The sequence below is a fragment of the Erpetoichthys calabaricus genome, chromosome 15 (genome assembly GCF_900747795.2).
Source record: "Erpetoichthys calabaricus chromosome 15, fErpCal1.3, whole genome shotgun sequence".
Taxonomy (NCBI): Eukaryota; Metazoa; Chordata; class Cladistia; order Polypteriformes; family Polypteridae; genus Erpetoichthys; species Erpetoichthys calabaricus.
Window position 1 is genome coordinate 92,848,113 of NC_041408.2, and position 17,315 is coordinate 92,865,427.

At 39.0% G+C, this 17,315-nt stretch overlaps 1 protein-coding gene across 7 annotated transcripts in view; it reads left to right on the forward strand.

Annotated features, from left to right (window-relative positions):
• Positions 1-17,315, forward strand: part of LOC114665585 (mitogen-activated protein kinase kinase kinase kinase 3) — a 126,427-nt gene that overhangs the window by 80,328 nt on the left and 28,784 nt on the right. For 3 of the 7 annotated variants that reach the window (XM_051919137.1, XM_051919138.1, XM_051919143.1), the window contains 6 exons: positions 360-418; positions 1,313-1,375; positions 10,156-10,214; positions 16,194-16,232; positions 16,535-16,588; positions 17,124-17,175. In XM_051919137.1, the coding sequence (XP_051775097.1) occupies positions 360-418; positions 1,313-1,375; positions 10,156-10,214; positions 16,194-16,232; positions 16,535-16,588; positions 17,124-17,175 (326 nt within the window). The remainder of the gene's footprint in view (positions 1-359; positions 419-1,312; positions 1,376-10,155; positions 10,215-16,193; positions 16,233-16,534; positions 16,589-17,123; positions 17,176-17,315) is intronic. The other 4 variants (XM_051919140.1, XM_051919142.1, XM_051919139.1 and 1 more) reach the window with 3 other exon arrangements.

The following is a 17,315-nucleotide window of genomic DNA, read 5'->3' on the forward strand; positions in this document are numbered from 1 at the left end:
TCTGTGTATTATCGCGCTCTGTTGAGCCGGTCAGCTGATCCCTAATCGCGCGTGTGTGACTATATATATATATATATATATATATATATATATATATATATATATATATATATATATATATATATATATATATATATATATATACAATACGTCTGTGTGTGTGTGAGCATATATTTATATATATATATATATATATATATATATATATATATATATATACACATACAGTATGTACTATATTATATACAGCATATATATATTAATGAATAATTTCACTTATGTGTGTTTATGTTGGTTTCTTGCTTTTTTATTTAGACATCGCATAAAGAGATAACGCAGAACTTTTGTTTTTACTTTAGTTGGACAAGTAAAGTTTGATCCACCAATGAGAAAGGAGACAGAACCGCACCACGAGCTCGTAAGTATTCTGTTCTTGAATGCTTCACGCTGGAGATAAAAATCACTGGTTTAGTACGCAACATTGCATTTTTATAATTGCTCATCATTATAATTGATGCTACAATCAAATAGTAGCTTGACCTAAGAATGTTTGATTTTTCTGATTCACTTGATTCATAAATCATCCTTACAAAGACCTGATTCTGTAAAAAGATGTCACCAAAATCATAGCAGCAAATTTTTTGGGAGGGTGGGGACTGGAAGATTTCTGGATCAAGACCCATTACAGCCTGAAGGGATCCTACCCTGTTGGGCTTTTGAGCATGACTCTTAACCTGAAAATTGCTCCAGGGGGCGCTGTACCAGGACTGACCCTGCGCTTTGACCCCCAAAGGTCATGTTAAAAGATGATTTCCCCTTGGGGACCAATAAAATTTATCAAATCCAACTGTGGGCTGTTTGTAAAGCCTCAGAGCACTGGCCCTTAGAAATGTGTCACACCCCAAAGCTTTGGCAGTCCTGACCAGTAGGCCCAGATTGGCCATGCAGGTCTTATTGCTCAGGCCTGTTTAAGGAACCACATGGACGTCACGTTTCTGTGAGAATTGCACTTCTTGATTCCACTTTTAAGATTTCAATTGGCCTTTTTTTTTTTTCTAAACTCTGTTCCACACATTTTGTTCGGACCACTTCTTTGAGCTTTGGGTGTTTTATTGCACATTTCCAGTGTAGCCTTTTTGTTTCTCGCTGGACAATTTTAAACTTATTCTCTTTACCTCCGTTCTGGTATTCACCAAGGGCTGCACGCTTTGTTCCGTCAAGCTTTCCTCCTTTATTCTTTTTCATTTTTTTATGTCCCTAAACTTTCTTTGATGTCAATAACTGAATTTCCTGACCTCTGTCTGCATAACAGCCTGACAGTGAGGATTTTTTGGACTGTTCAGAAGAATTGTACTACACAGCAAGATCAAACCTGGTACTTTTCACCCTTCTTGCTTTCCATTTGTATTGTCATTGTGTTGTTTTTTTTATTTCCTTTATTGGTTCGGTAAGAGCCACCTTCTCAATACAAACTCGAGCACATTTTCTGTTAAAGGAGAAGTTCGGTATTGGTCAAGTCTGAGTTGTTTCTTCACAATTATGAAGTTACATTTTAAGGTGAAGCATATTTGATCATTTTTAAATAAAAACTAGCCTGCTCTTACATTTTATAATGGGTACCAGAGTCCCAGTGTGGACAAAAAAGCCTTAAAAATTATCAACCACATTTGCTTTGAAGCACCAAAGCTTTCGATTTAAGAAAACGGGCCTTCCATGTTTCTGAGGCACACTTGGGACAACCAACCTAAACTGGAAATAATAAATCTGACCAGAGCGTCTCGATGCTGTTTTCTCCTTTAAGGATGCATTTCTTGTTTGCTTTTCTGACGTTGTGGGTGGAGCTATGACAGCCCCATCCAGCCACACCCCCCTCACCAAGCTGTAGTCGGCTTATTCTTCTACTTTCGCTCCTGCAGTTCTGTTCTGTCACAGCTTGTAACAACACACAGATGAGAAGATTATCTTTTTTCGTAAGCATTGCCTACTTTTCACCTTTCACATTCACTGCTGTTATTTTATACAGCCTATGGAGTGAGAGTCTCGCCGTGCTGCGGGATCACAGTGAACAGCACATGTGATAGGTTCACTGTACTTATACATAACAATAAATATATAAATAGACTATAAATATAACAGCAGGTCAGGTCACTTGCAGAAAATCTCAGATGATTCTGTACTGATGGGGTCTATTGATAAGGGGGATGAGACAGAGGAGAGGACTCAGGTGGAGAACTTTGAGAATCATCTGCAACTGAACATCAGCAAAACCAAGGAACTGCTTATTGGCTTTTGCTGTACCTTTGAGCCTCCATGTCGGATCATTAGTCAGGGAGTGAAAGTAGAGGTGGTCCACTCCTACAGGTACCTAGGGGTCAACATTAATGACAGTCTGGAATGGTCTCTGAACACAGGGGAACTAGAAAAGGAAGGCCAGAGCAGACTCTTCTTTCTTAGGAGACTGTGCTCCTTTGTTGTGGGAAGTGATGTCCTTCACGTCTTCTATAGCTCTGTGATGGCCACTGCGGAGTGCTGGGCCGGTAACACCACTTCAGGAGAGGATCACTAAATCAACAAGCTGATTAAAGCGGGTAGGCACAGTTATGGGGCACACTCTGGACCCACTGAAGGTCATAGAGAAGGAGAGAATGAAGACAGAACTGAGTGACATTATGAACAAAGCTGCATGTCCATTCCACGACACACCAACACTGAGGACTTTCAGCAAACAAATCAGTCACCAGAAGTGTGTGAAGGAACACGACGAGGGCTCCTGTATACCAATAGCAATACGCATGGATAGCGTCTCACTGTGACCGGGACTGCCAAGGCAGAACTGATGTTTCTTTTTAATTTTCTTGCTTCATAGACTTTCTGGTGTGTGTTCAGACCAAAGTTTTGTGTATATTAATTTATGTATTTATTTGCTTACTTATCTACTTATTTATGTATTTATTCATTTATATAGCTTCAGTAAAAAAACAAATTACCCCTGGGGGACAAATCAATCTATCTATCTATCTATCTATCTATCTATCTATCTATCTATCTATCTATCTATCTATCTATCTATCTATCTATCTATCTATCTATCTATTATATAGCATCTTTCACACTATCTCTGTCTATTTATCTGTCTATCTATTATATAGCACCTTTCTATCTATCTATCTATCTATCTATCTATCTATCTATCTATCTATCTATCTATCTATCTATCTATCTATCTATCTATCTATCTATCTATCTATCTATCTATCTATCTCTGTATTATATAGTGCCTTTCATCTCTGTCTGTCTCTCTGTCTACACAACAATACATTTAAACTGAACTGATTCCACTTCATTGCATATTTAATAAGTGCCTTAGATTTTTTGAAAGAGCTGAGCCACCTACATATCTCACTTTCCGTGCCATCTTGTATACAGAAACACAATAAAAAAATACAAAGGAAATGAAAGTGGCAGAGTGTGTGATAGAGCAGATTGAGGCACCACAAACCACTTCTCAAATTTTTTAAGACATGTTGAGTCACACTTGCTGAGGATGTGGTAATAAAAGAAGTGTTTGAGGGAGTAAAGTCACTGAAACCAGTTGATCCGTAAATCCACGGGGACAACATGCAAACTCCATGCAGGCCATAGTGCCGTGGCACACTGCTCTTCCACGCTGCCTGTGCTAACACACGTGGAGTAAAATTGCTAAACCTGATTAAAGTGAAGTGTACAGTATGCCTATAACGTCTGTTCAGTTCCTGTCACTTTGATTGCATGCTAGGCACACACTTGATCTTTCTCTCGCTGGACCACCTAAACACAACGGTGCTTGGTGACGATTTTCCAAGGTGAGTTAACACCTTTGGACCCGAGTGGCTGCCACAGACAAAGATGAGCAGCGAGGTTAAGCGCCCAGCCAATCTTCTTTTAAAATGGTTGGATCTCACCAGCATGTTTTGCTTTTTTATCCTTCTTAAAATGACACGGATACAGCACTTTGCAATATACGTACAATCTCGAGACGCGCCTTAATAATCAAACTGGACATACTCTGTAAATTTTAAGGCATTTTTTTTATGTTGGCACCCCAGTGCCCATTAGCTCTATTATAAAAACACAAGAGTGGGCCAGTTAGTTTTTAAAATGTATGCTTCACTTTAGTTTGCAGTTTCGTGTGGCAAATGAATACATACCTTGATTGGGAAGAAATAAGTTGGACTTGAGGACTACCGAACGTAACCTTTAATGCTTCATATGATTTTCACAGCTGCTGATTGTGATGTGTCACCCTCATAACATCACACTGTGTTGTTTTGTGCCATCCTAGCGCACGTGAGGCTTGTCTGTAGTGGCTTTGCTAAACCCCTGAGCCGTGAGCTCTGTTTACAGTGGCAATGCAAAAACATGCGGTGCCTTGAAAATGTCGTGGGCCCTTCTGCTACATCACCTGGGCTTTGGAGCGATTTGACTGGGAATTTTTATTAAAACAAACTCTTTTCCACACTGCTGCTTGTTCAAAGAAATAAAGAAATAAATTCCAAGAAGTGAAATTTCAACAGTTTATCAGTTTTTATCAAGCCCCCTCACTGTTCCTTACTTGGTCGAACGTTCACTCCCAGCGATTGTAGTAAGTCGTCTTTATGGATACGCTGCTGTTAATTTTGCTCAACATGGTGCCCATTTCTCCTTGCAGAGTTGCTCAAGTTGTGCCAAGTTAGTTGCTGTTATGATTAGTGTATTCTGTTCATATCTTACATTTTTTTAACTCAAGGAACTGGATTTTGGTATTTATTTTTCTCTATCTTTATTCCTGAGAGATGTTTTATTGTTTTCTTATCTTCTCACAACACCATTTTGGATTCCACCATTTTATGGCATTCAAGTCGGCCAATGCCTTGGTAATTTTCCTAGGATTCCCTGCAACACATGACATCATCGTCTCAATCCAGTAAAAGCTCGTCACAGGCATCTTCCTCATACAAGTTTGGGTCAATTTAACGTTTGCTGTGCGACTCTTGACGTAAATCCTTTTCACGCTTCTCAGACTTCTTTTCTAGGTTCCTGTTGTTGATTTTCGTTTAACGTTACTGGCTTGTCAAAATCGGTTTGTCTTTCTACAATCGGCCCTGAACATATGAGGAACGTTCAAAAAAATTTCCGCACTTTTTTTAACAGTATGTATTAAGAATTTCAAAAACAAATGACATCACTTTTCTACATAGTCACCTTTCTTTACGATGCAGTTTTTCCAGCGTCATACCAACTTTTTAATGCCATAAGCAAAAAATGTTTTTGCCTTCACCATTTCCAATGAAAATATAAAAGTGCGGAAACTTTTTGAACATCCTTCGTATTTTTTTGACTTCACTTTATCTCCAGACCCCTTTAATTATATTTTTTTCACTTGTTTTCTCCTGAGATGCCTCAGTTGGAAAGTAGCAGTGGACATCGATTTTGAGGTCTCGTCACCGATCGTCCATTGAGTTGTGGTCAGAACTCTGACTTGGCCACATACAAGTTGGGTCTTGGAACCCGAAAAATCGATCATAAAATCAGACCCCGACTTGTACGCCCGTTCAAAAATACGACACTCAATTTTCTTTTTTTACATCTTCTTGCCTCCTCCAATCTCACATCGGTTTCTCAGACACATTGAATTTTGTTGCAGCAGCGCAGTTACCAATTTCTTTCACCACTTCAACGACTTTTAATTTAAAACCAGCTTCATATTTTCTTCTGATCAAACGCTCCGTCATAGATAAGGAATGCTCTTACGATAAAGGGTGTATGAGGGTGTGAGATACAAAAAACACAAAATGGTGCAAATGTCACTTCGGAATAGTTCGGGTATTACCGTGTGGTCACGTAGGCACAATGCATAGCACAAAAAGGCCGTGTGCTCCGTGGTTTCTCTCTCAGGTAGGCGTTAGCATATCATAATCTCTTGGACCAATAGCATAAGTTTTCTGCATTCGACTTATACGACCGACATTATAAAATACCAGAAATTATACGATAAAATCAGGCACCGACTTGGGAGAAGTTAAACTTGAGTATATACGGTATTCTTTTTCTTGATGTTAAGCCACTCCCATTGTTGCTCCTGTTGATTGACAGTCTTCCTCCCCAGCTGAAGTGTTCTCTCAGAGGGGAGCAGGTTTCCCCCCAAGGATCTGACAGTTCCGAATTTCCATTGGTAACTCAAAAATAATCATGAGAGACAAAGAATTCAGGAGATGATAGGAGCTCGAGATCCAAAAAAACGCCATCAGACATGCAGAGATCGTAACCAAATCGACAAAATAATACGAACGCTGAGATAATGGAAAACGCAAAAGAGCAAAGTCAAAAATTGAAAGGAGAGCCACTCTACTTGTTTTGTGTGCTAAGCTACTGAGAAAACACAAGAATGCTCATCTTTTATCTACCGGCAGACAGTTAAGCACGAGCGATACGCGACTGTGAAATGAACACCTCCAGTCATTTCATCTGTCGGCTCCTTTTGTGTCGTTGTTTTTCATGTGTTTGGTTTGTTTAGTGATTGAGCTTATTTTAAGGTGACAGCCCACCAATCCAGTCGTGATGAGAGGGTCTGCACGATGGCAAAACCTCGAGACATTCAGTTTGCATTTGACTCCTGTGCAGTGGCGGATGAGCCACATAAAAAGATCCGAGTTTCATGCAATTCGTTTGAAGGATGAGTTTGGTATTCTTCACGTCAAAGTTATTTTTTCACAATCTTGGTATACAGTAATTTGCCACATAACATTGTACACTAAAGTGAAGCGTTTCTGTGATGAATTTTCAAAATCCCTTGCCTGTTCTTGCAGCTTGCAGTGGGGCTGAAGGGTACCAGGGACCACAGGTGAAAGAAAAAGCCTTAAAATGTTCCAAATATTTCCATTTTTAAGCTGTAATGAGATGAAGAGTTTGGGAATCTAGAACAAATATGGCCACCCGCGGTTCAGATTCCTTTTACTCTCTGAAAAGAAAGCGGCACATCGTCCAATGAGCCACCATGTCTTTTACTTCTGGACACGGAGCATCTTTTGTGAATGACTTCAGTCCTCCACCTGACCTGCATTGTCACCGGTTAAGTGACCGGCCAGGTCATTTTTGGACTCCTGTGCATTTTCTGAAATTCACTTGCCTTGAAGTACATAATGATGAGGTTAGAGAAAAATGTATTCTTAAAATTGGTAATCTCTACGTACTACAAAAGTATTACAAGCACACAAGAAAAGTCAATACTATATTTTACTAAGCATTAAGGTGTAAGAGTTAGAATTTAAAAGACTTATGCCTACTGTCCCAAAAGCAGACCACAGACATAAAAAGGTTTGGGGCAGCCACCCGTATATTGTGACTTGGCTGCAAAAAGGGTGGAAATTAGTTGTGATGTTCAAAATCAAACTGAATATAATACGAAAAGATGGCAGCTTTAAAGCCCGAGACCGGAAGTGATGTCTTCGATACCGGATGTGACATCATTCAAGACGCCGGGGTGCGGAAGTGACATCATCACTGGGGGTGGGACCTAGCCAGATTTCCCATGGATGGTCTGCAGAAGATTGAGAAAGAGAGTTAGTGCAGCTCGCCACCCCCTGGTCTGGCGCGGTAGTACTATTTTTAAAGCCTTTCAGTTGTCTCCCAATCACACGTGTGCGACACTACGTATTTTTTATTATATTGTATGAGCTAGAGACCACCAATAGTTCATTAGGGCAAAGGTTAAATGTGCAGGAGAGCTGGAGAAGGACGGGCCCCTCGCTTAGAGAGGGGATGTGAGCTCTTTGGCTGTAAATAATGGTAGCAACTGCCGAGCTAGGAGGGAGTACAGGTAGGCCTTGTCAGACAGACGTGATGGGCAGAGAGGGGTTTGACACCCCCTCAGTTGAGCAATAATGGTGGAATTAATTAGGGGCAGAACTAAAGCAGGGGAATGTTAAGAGTCAGATGATGATAGAGAATGTCTTGTGTGGTAAGAACTGTAATAAATGTAGAACTGCCCATGCCAAGGGGTCTCTCTTTGAACTGCCTTTCCCAAGGTTTCTTCCATTTTTTCCCTACAAGGGTTTTTTCTTGCCTTCTTAGAGAGTCGAGGCTGGGGGGCTGTCAAGAGGCAGGGCCTGTTAAAGCCCACTGCGGCACTTCTTGTGTGATTTTGGGCTATACAAAAATAAATTGTATTACATTGTACTGTACTCGCTCATTGCATCTGTTGTTAGTCTGTATGTGCGCCACACAGTAAATCTCGATTCTGCTGCCTGTCCTGAGACTCCGAGTGTCTTCATTGAGGCTGAGGGTACCTGCGCCAGTCTGCTTCTACAAGGTCAGTTCGAGATGTGGAAGGACTGGTATCTCTTCCACGTTGGCTCCCAGTGCTTTCAGTTTGCTCTAGTTGTATCCTTGGCGATCTTCCTGGTCATTTGCTGCATTTTCAGCCATTTTGCAACACAAATAAAATGAAAAGCACAGCGAAGGGTTTTGTACATCGCCAGGCGTATTCAGTCCTACCTCCTTATAATGAGCTGAATCCTTTGGGCATCGCAGTGGTGGCCACCCAATCTCCATAGCCACTTGATAGGCCGGTGGCCCTGCTACTTATCCTACATCTCTGTTTCCCAGCAGCCTCCTGAAGTGCCAGCTACTCAAAGTAGTTTGTGGGCACAGTTTTCAGATGTAGAAATGTGGATTTTGAAATACTGGCCACTTTACCTCTGGCCTTTGCCTTGTCATCTGTGTCTTCTATAAACTTCAGTTCTCATCTTTCTCTTTCCTCATAGTGTATTTCATTTCTTTCTTGCTTTTGCTGATCTAATCTCCTTATGTTAAAAAAAATCTCTGATTTTTATCTGCACATTTCTCATTAAGTTCCACTTTTGGCCATCAATAGTAGCCCAATACAGTGGTTTTCCATTTGAGCCCTTTGGGGTCCCCCCGTGGCTGCAGGTTTTATTCCAATCAGGGTGTCACAATTGTTACTTTGAATTGATCGGCTGTTTAGTGAGAAGTGAAGCCCCTGCACAGGCGCGTTGTAGCAAAGCAGGTATACGCACTGCTGTGCCAGTCAGGAGTATTCAGGGTGGGTGAGCTGGACCCCCGCCCAGACCCAGTCTACCTGCTTTTATAGCTCTAGGTGACCTCTCTGAATTGACAGCTGGCAACTGATGTAGTGAGCAACCGAAGGGATAACGACAAGCAGATCTGTGCGTATTCAAGAAAAACAATGTCTAAAATTCTGAAATGCCGTTGAGAGGAACACCGCAGTCGGGACCACAATCCACTCTGTGGCTATCAACCTTTTAAACTTCCTTTCAACTAAAATTTTCGATTTTATTTTGTGAGTTTGATAAAAGTGGGATTGATTTTTGCGTTACGCTCTTTGCTTGCTCTTGACTGCGTCTCTCCTCCTGATCGTACTCACTAAAGTGCTGCCTCGACTTTCTGTTTTATTTAGCACCGGTGACTCAATGGTTGGTTACCGGGACCAACACCACTTTCTTCATTAGCCTAATAGAGTTTATCATTGGCTTATTTTTACACAAAAGTGAATTTGTATTTGTTTGTTTTTTTCTGTTCAGCATATCAGTTTCTCAAAAATCTTAGGAGTTTTTGCCTCTCTTTGAAAATTAGTGACTGGTTTTGATTAAAGAAGAAGTTCACAGTAAAATGGTCATATTTAAAAACAAAAGTTGACAAATCTGCAAACTTACACACAAATGGCACACGGATAGGTGACCACACAGGTGGGAACAAAAGACGAGACTTCATTAAAAATTAAAAGCAAAGACTTGCGACTCACAGCCTGCCAGTGTTTGTGTCAAATTACAAATTGTGAATACGTGCTACTTTATTGCCTGAAAGTGACTGGATGAATAAGGCTGATCCTGTCATCCCTCCATTTCTGGCCCGCTCCTAAGTCTTCTGTGCTGTTTTATTTTCTTGCCATACATTTGATGACATTCAGTAGAATTCCCTGTAAACACCGTCCTGCTCGCTCGCTCACTCGTGTTGTGCGTCTCTGTTCCTGCCCTGGCGCTGTGTTTGTTGTCCTGTGCTGGCCTACATGTGTAGCCATGTCTGTGTTTAATTGTTAAACATGCGTACAAGATGCTGGACTGAGATGAATCTGTATATTTTTTCTGTTTGTTTTTTCAGGATATTCAACTAGAATACGCACAAGGACCTCACAGTAGTTGTTTCTTCGGACAAAATAAGTAAGTGAAACCTCTGCATATCATAGTCATCAGGTGTGGGCGTCTTCATTTGTGCCGCTGGATTGACTCAGTTAGTAATTACATTAACAACAAGCCTCCCCTGGGGGGTTCAGTAAAGTGAGGCCTCCTAGGCCTAAGTGAAACATGCTTGAGTTTGGAGATTCAGTTCTGCTGGGACAGGCTTCAGCCCCCCTATCACCCCGAAATGGGTTACGTGGCTTTGAAAGTTTTATGATGTGCGGTTGTCCAGTTTTGGCTGGCAGCCCTGGTTACGTTTGGGTTTGGGTGTGTGAGTGGGCCCTGCTCAGAACTTTTTTGTGGTGCTTCCAATGCTGCCAGAGTAGACCCCTGTCCCTGAACTGAATGAAGTGGACTTGAAAGTAAGTGGGCGCTCTGTTCTCTGTTTTGTTCACTTCTGTTGTGTTAGGTTTGGTTTTGTTTGTTTTGTTCTCTTCTGTTAGGTTCTTCTCTGCTCAGGTCCTGTCCTGTTTAGTCAGGTTCTGCTTTGTTTAGTTAGTTCTGCTGTACTGTGTTCTATTCTGCTGTGTCCCGTTCAATTCTGTTATGTGAGGTTCAGCTCTGTGTGTCACGTTCCATTCTGTTATGTCCTTTTCTCTTTTCTTATTTTTGGTTTTGTTCTATTCTGTACTGTGCAACGGTTGACACCTCAGCACCACTCTCTCTGTCTCTCTCAACTCTGTCCTGTTTTATTCTTTTTGTCCTGTTCTTTTAGGGTTTTCTTCTGCCACTTGGGGTGGCAGCTCCCTATTCACAATTGAATCAAGTGGGCATGAGAGTGGCATTGTATGTTCAGCTCATTTCTGTTTGTTTGGTTCAGTTCTATTCTATGTGAATTTACTCTTGGGAATTAATAAAGTATCTATCTATCTATCTATCTATCTATCTATCTATCTATCTATCTATCTATCTATCTATCTATCTATCTATCTATCTATCTATCTATCTATCTATCTATCTATCTATCATATAGTGCCTTTGTCTCTCTCTCTCTCTCTCTCTCTCTCTCTCTCTCTATCTATCTATCTATCTATCTATCTATCTATCTATCATATAGTGCCTTTGTCTCTCGCTCTCTCTCTCTATCTATCTCTCTATCGATCTATCTATCTAGTGCTTTTCTCTATCTATCTATCTATCTATCTATCTATCTATCTATCTATCTATCTATCTATCTATCTATCTATCTATCTATCTATCTATCATATAGTGCCTTTCATATCTATCTATCTATCTATCTATCTATCTATCTATCTATCTATCTATCTATCTATCTATTATATAGTGCCTTTCACATCTATCTATCTATCTATCTATCTATCTATCTATCTATCTATCTATCTATCTATCTATCTATCTATCATATAGTGCCTTTCATATCTATCTATCTATCTATCTATCTATCTATCTATCTATCTATCTATCTATCTATCTATCTATCTATTATATAGTGCCTTTCACATCTATCTATCTATCTATCTATCTATCTATCTATCTATCTATCTATCTATCTATCTATCTATCTATCATATAGTGCCTTTGTCTCTCTCTCTCTCTCTCTATCTATCTATCTATCTATCTATCTATCTATCTATCTATCTATCTATCTATCATATAGTGCCTTTGTCTCTCTCTCTCTCTCTCTCTCTCTATCTATCTCTCTATCGATCTATCTATCTAGTGCTTTTCTCTATCTATCTATCTATCTATCTATCTATCTATCTATCTATCTATCTATCTATCTATCTATCTATCATATAGTGCCTTTGTCTCTCTCTCTCTCTCTATCTATCTCTCTATCGATCTATCTATCTAGTGCTTTTCTCTATCTATCTATCTATCTATCTATCTATCTATCTATCTATCTATCTATCTATCTATCTATCATATAGTGCCTTTGTCTCTCTCTCTCTCTATCTATCTCTCTATCGATCTATCTATCTAGTGCTTTTCTCTATCTATCTATCTATCTATCTATCTATCTATCTATCTATCTATCTATCTATCTATCTATCTATCTATCTATCTATCTATCATATAGTGCCTTTCATATCTATCTATCTATCTATCTATCTATCTATCTATCTATCTATCTATCTATCTATCTATCTATCTATCTATCTATCTATTATATAGTGCCTTTCACATCTATCTATCTATCTATCTATCTATCTATCTATCTATCTATCTATCTATCTATCTATCATATAGTGCCTTTGTCTCTCTCTCTCTCTCTCTCTCTCTCTATCTATCTCTCTATCGATCTATCTATCTAGTGCTTTTCTCTATCTATCTATCTATCTATCTATCTATCTATCTATCTATCTATCTATCTATCTATCTATCTATCTATCTATCATATAGTGCCTTTCATATCTATCTATCTATCTATCTATCTATCTATCTATCTATCTATCTATCTATCTATCTATCTATCTATTATATAGTGCCTTTCACATCTATCTATCTATCTATCTATCTATCTATCTATCTATCTATCTATCTATCTATCTATCTATCATATAGTGCCTTTGTCTCTCTCTCTCTCTCTCTATCTATCTATCTATCTATCTATCTATCTATCTATCTATCTATCTATCTATCATATAGTGCCTTTGTCTCTCTCTCTCTCTCTCTCTCTCTATCTATCTCTCTATCGATCTATCTATCTAGTGCTTTTCTCTATCTATCTATCTATCTATCTATCTATCTATCTATCTATCTATCTATCTATCTATCTATCTATCTATCTATCTATCTATCTATCTATCTATCTATCATATAGTGCCTTTGTCTCTCTCTCTCTCTCTATCTATCTCTCTATCGATCTATCTATCTAGTGCTTTTCTCTATCTATCTATCTATCTATCTATCTATCTATCTATCTATCTATCTATCTATCTATCTATCTATCATATAGTGCCTTTGTCTCTCTCTCTCTCTATCTATCTCTCTATCGATCTATCTATCTAGTGCTTTTCTCTATCTATCTATCTATCTATCTATCTATCTATCTATCTATCTATCTATCTATCTATCTATCTATCTATCTATCATATAGTGCCTTTCATATCTATCTATCTATCTATCTATCTATCTATCTATCTATCTATCTATCTATCTATCTATCTATCTATTATATAGTGCCTTTCACATCTATCTATCTATCTATCTATCTATCTATCTATCTATCTATCTATCTATCTATCTATCTATCTATCTATCTATCATATAGTGCCTTTGTCTCTCTCTCTCTCTCTCTCTCTCTCTATCTATCTCTCTATCGATCTATCTATCTAGTGCTTTTCTCTATCTATCTATCTATCTATCTATCTATCTATCTATCTATCTATCTATCTATCTATCATATAGTGCCTTTCATATCTATCTATCTATCTATCTATCTATCTATCTATCTATCTATCTATCTATCTATCTATCTATCTATCTATTATATAGTGCCTTTCACATCTATCTATCTATCTATCTATCTATCTATCTATCTATCTATCTATATATCTATCTATCTATCTATTATATAGTGCCTTTCACATCTATCTATCTATCTATCTATCTATCTATCATATAGTGCCTTTGTCTCTCTCTCTCTCTCTCTATCTATCTCTCTATCGATCTATCTATCTAGTGCTTTTCTCTATCTATCTATCTATCTATCTATCTATCTATCTATCTATCTATCTATCTATCTATCTATCTATCTATCTATCTATCTATCTATCTATCATATAATCCCTTTGTCTCTCTCTCTCTCTATCTATCTCTCTATCGATCTATCTATCTAGTGCTTTTCTCTATCTATCTATCTATCTATCTATCTATCTATCTATCTATCTATCTATCTATCTATCTATTATATAGTGCCTTTCACATCTATCTATCTATCTATCTATCTATCTATCTATCTATCTATCTATCTATCTATCTATCTATCTATCATATAATCCCTTTGTCTCTCTCTCTCTCTATCTATCTCTCTATCGATCTATCTATCTAGTGCTTTTCTCTATCTATCTATCTATCTATCTATCTATCTATCTATCTATCTATCTATCTATCTATCTATCTATCTATCTATCTATCTATCTATCATATAGTGCCTTTCACTGTATCTATCTAGCTGTCTATTCTGTTATGCAGTTCAGTTCTGTTCCATTCTGTTAGTTTCAGTTTACTGAGGCTTTTGTCTGTTATGTTAGGTTTGGTTTTGTTCTTTTCAGTTTAATTTTGTTCTGATGTGTTCAGTTCTGTTACGTTATTTTCTGCTCTACTCTTGCGTTCTGTTCTGTCCTTTTCTCTTTTTGGTTTTGTCATTTTCTGTCCTGTTTTATTCTGTGTATTCTGTTCTTTTCAGTTTTGTTATGTTATGTTCAGTTGTGTTTGGTTTTGTTTTGCTCAGTTCGGTTTTGTCCTTTTGGAGTGGCCGCTACATTTAGCAGTGGCAGTGTGCAGCTGCCTGTTCACAAATTAAGTTCAATTAAATTGGCTTGCGTTCAGTCCTGTTAAATTATATTCTGTTGTCTTCTACTCTCATGTTCTCTTCTGTCCTTTTCCCTTTTCTTCTTTTTGGTTTTGTGGTGTTGTGTCCTGTTTTATCCTTTTTGTCCTGTTCTGCTAGTTCTGCTGCTTTGCAGTAAGGAGACGGAGGATTCGCTTCCCGGGTCCTCCCTGTGTGGAGAGCGCTTTGAGTAGTGAGAAAAGCGCTATACAAATGTAAAGAATTATTATTATTACTAATTCTGTTTTGTTCTTTTCAGTTCTGTTCTGTTTGCTTGGAATTATTCACAAGTTGGTTAAGTGGGCTAGAGAATGACATTCTGTTCTGTTAGATTCAGTTCTATTACATTCTGTTCTCTTCTTTCCTTTTCTTCTTTTTGGATTTCTGTTCTGTTTTAGTCTGTTTTGTCCACTCCTGTCGTGTTTGGCTGAGTTCTTTTCGGTTTTGTTCAGTTTATTTCCGTTCAGTTTTGTTTTGTTCTGTTTAATTCTGTTGCTTTGGGATGGCAGCCACTGTTCAGCCGTATTAGTGTGCAGGCGCCTATTCACAACTGGTCAGAGTGGGCCAGACAGTGGTGTTCTGTTCTGCCCTGTTAGGCTCAGTTCTGTTGCGTTCTGTTCTGCTCTTTCCTTTTCCCTTTTCTTCTTTTTGGTTTTGCGTTGTTCTGTTCTGCTCTGTCCACTCCTGTCATGTTCTGCTAAGTTCTTTTCAGTTTTGTTTGGTTCTGTTGCTTTGGGGTGTCAGCCTCTGTTTAGCCGTATCGGTGTGCAGTGGGCCGGACAATGGTGTTCTGTTCTGTCCTGTTTTATTCTTTTTATGGCCTGTTCTGTTAAGTTCAATTCTGTTCTGTTCTTTTCAGTTCAGTGCTGTTGTGTTCTGTTCTTTTGGGATTATTCACAATTGAGTTAAGTGGGCTAGAGAATGACGTTCTGTTCTGTCCTGTTAGTCTCAGTTCTCTTACGTTCTGTTCTGCTCTTTCCTTTTCTCTTCTTTTTGGTCTTATGTTGTTCTGTCCTGATTTATTCTTTTTTTGTCCGTCAGTTTTGTTCTGTTCTTTTTGGGGTGGCAGCTGGGGTGTCCATTCACAACTGGATTAAGTCGGCCTGAGAGTGGCGTTCTGTCCTGTTCTGTTGGGTTCAGGCCGGCTCTGCTCTGCTCTGCTCAGTCAAGTTCTGCTCTGTTAGGTTCGGTTTTGGTTCTCTGTGCTTTAATGCCGTCCTGTTCTGTTTCGTTGGGTCAGGTGGCCTTGAGGATGTCACATGAAGACCCTGACCTGGCTGCGTATGTTGAAGTTAATTTGAAGCACATCTCTGGTTTTCGTTTCTGCTTTGTTAGTTACATTTTGTCACACATGAGCTTTAAAGTATTGACTGCTGAAAGTTATCTTTTGTCCTACATGTGCGGCTGTTTGGGTAATTCTTTTCTTTTTTTCTTTTCATTTTAAGGAGCCTGCTAAAATCCGTGGAAGAAGAGCTTCATCAGAGGTAAAACGGCGTTTTTTTCTGCGTCACCTCCACAGGCCCGAACGTGTTTCCATTGTTGCTTCTGTGTGTTTGCAGCCGCAGCCTAACAATGTCCTTTTGCTTTAGTGCCTGTCAGATTGATATAATCAGGGACTAATTTGCTTGGACTGTAGCTATTTTTTGCCAAATAAAATGCTGTTTGAAAAGCTGAGTTTTCGTAGCAGAAGACACCCTGAAGGCAGTGCATGCCAGAATTCTTTTAGATTAGCTGAAGTAACTCCAGACAAATCCACTGAGCCATGGTACCTTGTTCATCTCCTCAGGGGACATGTGGCACATTTAGAGGATGATGATGGTGATGATGATGAAACTCAACAGTAAGTCTTTTCATGTTCTAGTTAGCTGAAATCTTTTATTTGCCCAATTCCAGAAAGGTCGCCTTCAGTTTTTATACACGTTCACGTTCCGCATGATATGCACGGGCCATTGCTGGCTTTCCACGTTCACTGTAATGAGGCCAAGTGAGCTCCTTTGTGGGTCACTGACGCTCCTTTGTCTCTTTGTCTTTTATTTTTCTTTTTGGCTGCTGTCTTTGTGGTTTGTGTCTCAATTAATTTCTGTCCCTTCTGTTGATGCTGGGTAGCTAGTGACTGTCAGATGCCACTGTGTTTTAGTGCTTTAACAAAAAAAAAAAATTCTATAAAATATGAATTTGGCATTTTCTTTTTGCAATAGTTCAAATAAGAGAATGCATCATCCTACTGATGGGCAAAGGGGTTACAATAAATTGGCTCATGCCAGCCGACCCCTCCTGCCTTCATAAAGCCTGCTGGGTGGTGGTTTGCTTGTGGTACTCACAGATGACAAATCATTGTTGCTCCATTCTAACGAGACATGTCTTATCTTTATCAGCTCTTCCAGCTCAACTATGAGACCCAAAGTGCCACCACCTCTACCACCCAAGGTACGTTTAGCTGAAATCTTCTTCATTATTAATCTTCCAGTGACGCGTTTTCTCTTTATTATGTACAAATCATTAGCTTTTTCAAAAGCAACCCGCCTTAACTTCTCTTTCTCTGCCGCCTCGGCAAGTGTGGATGAAGA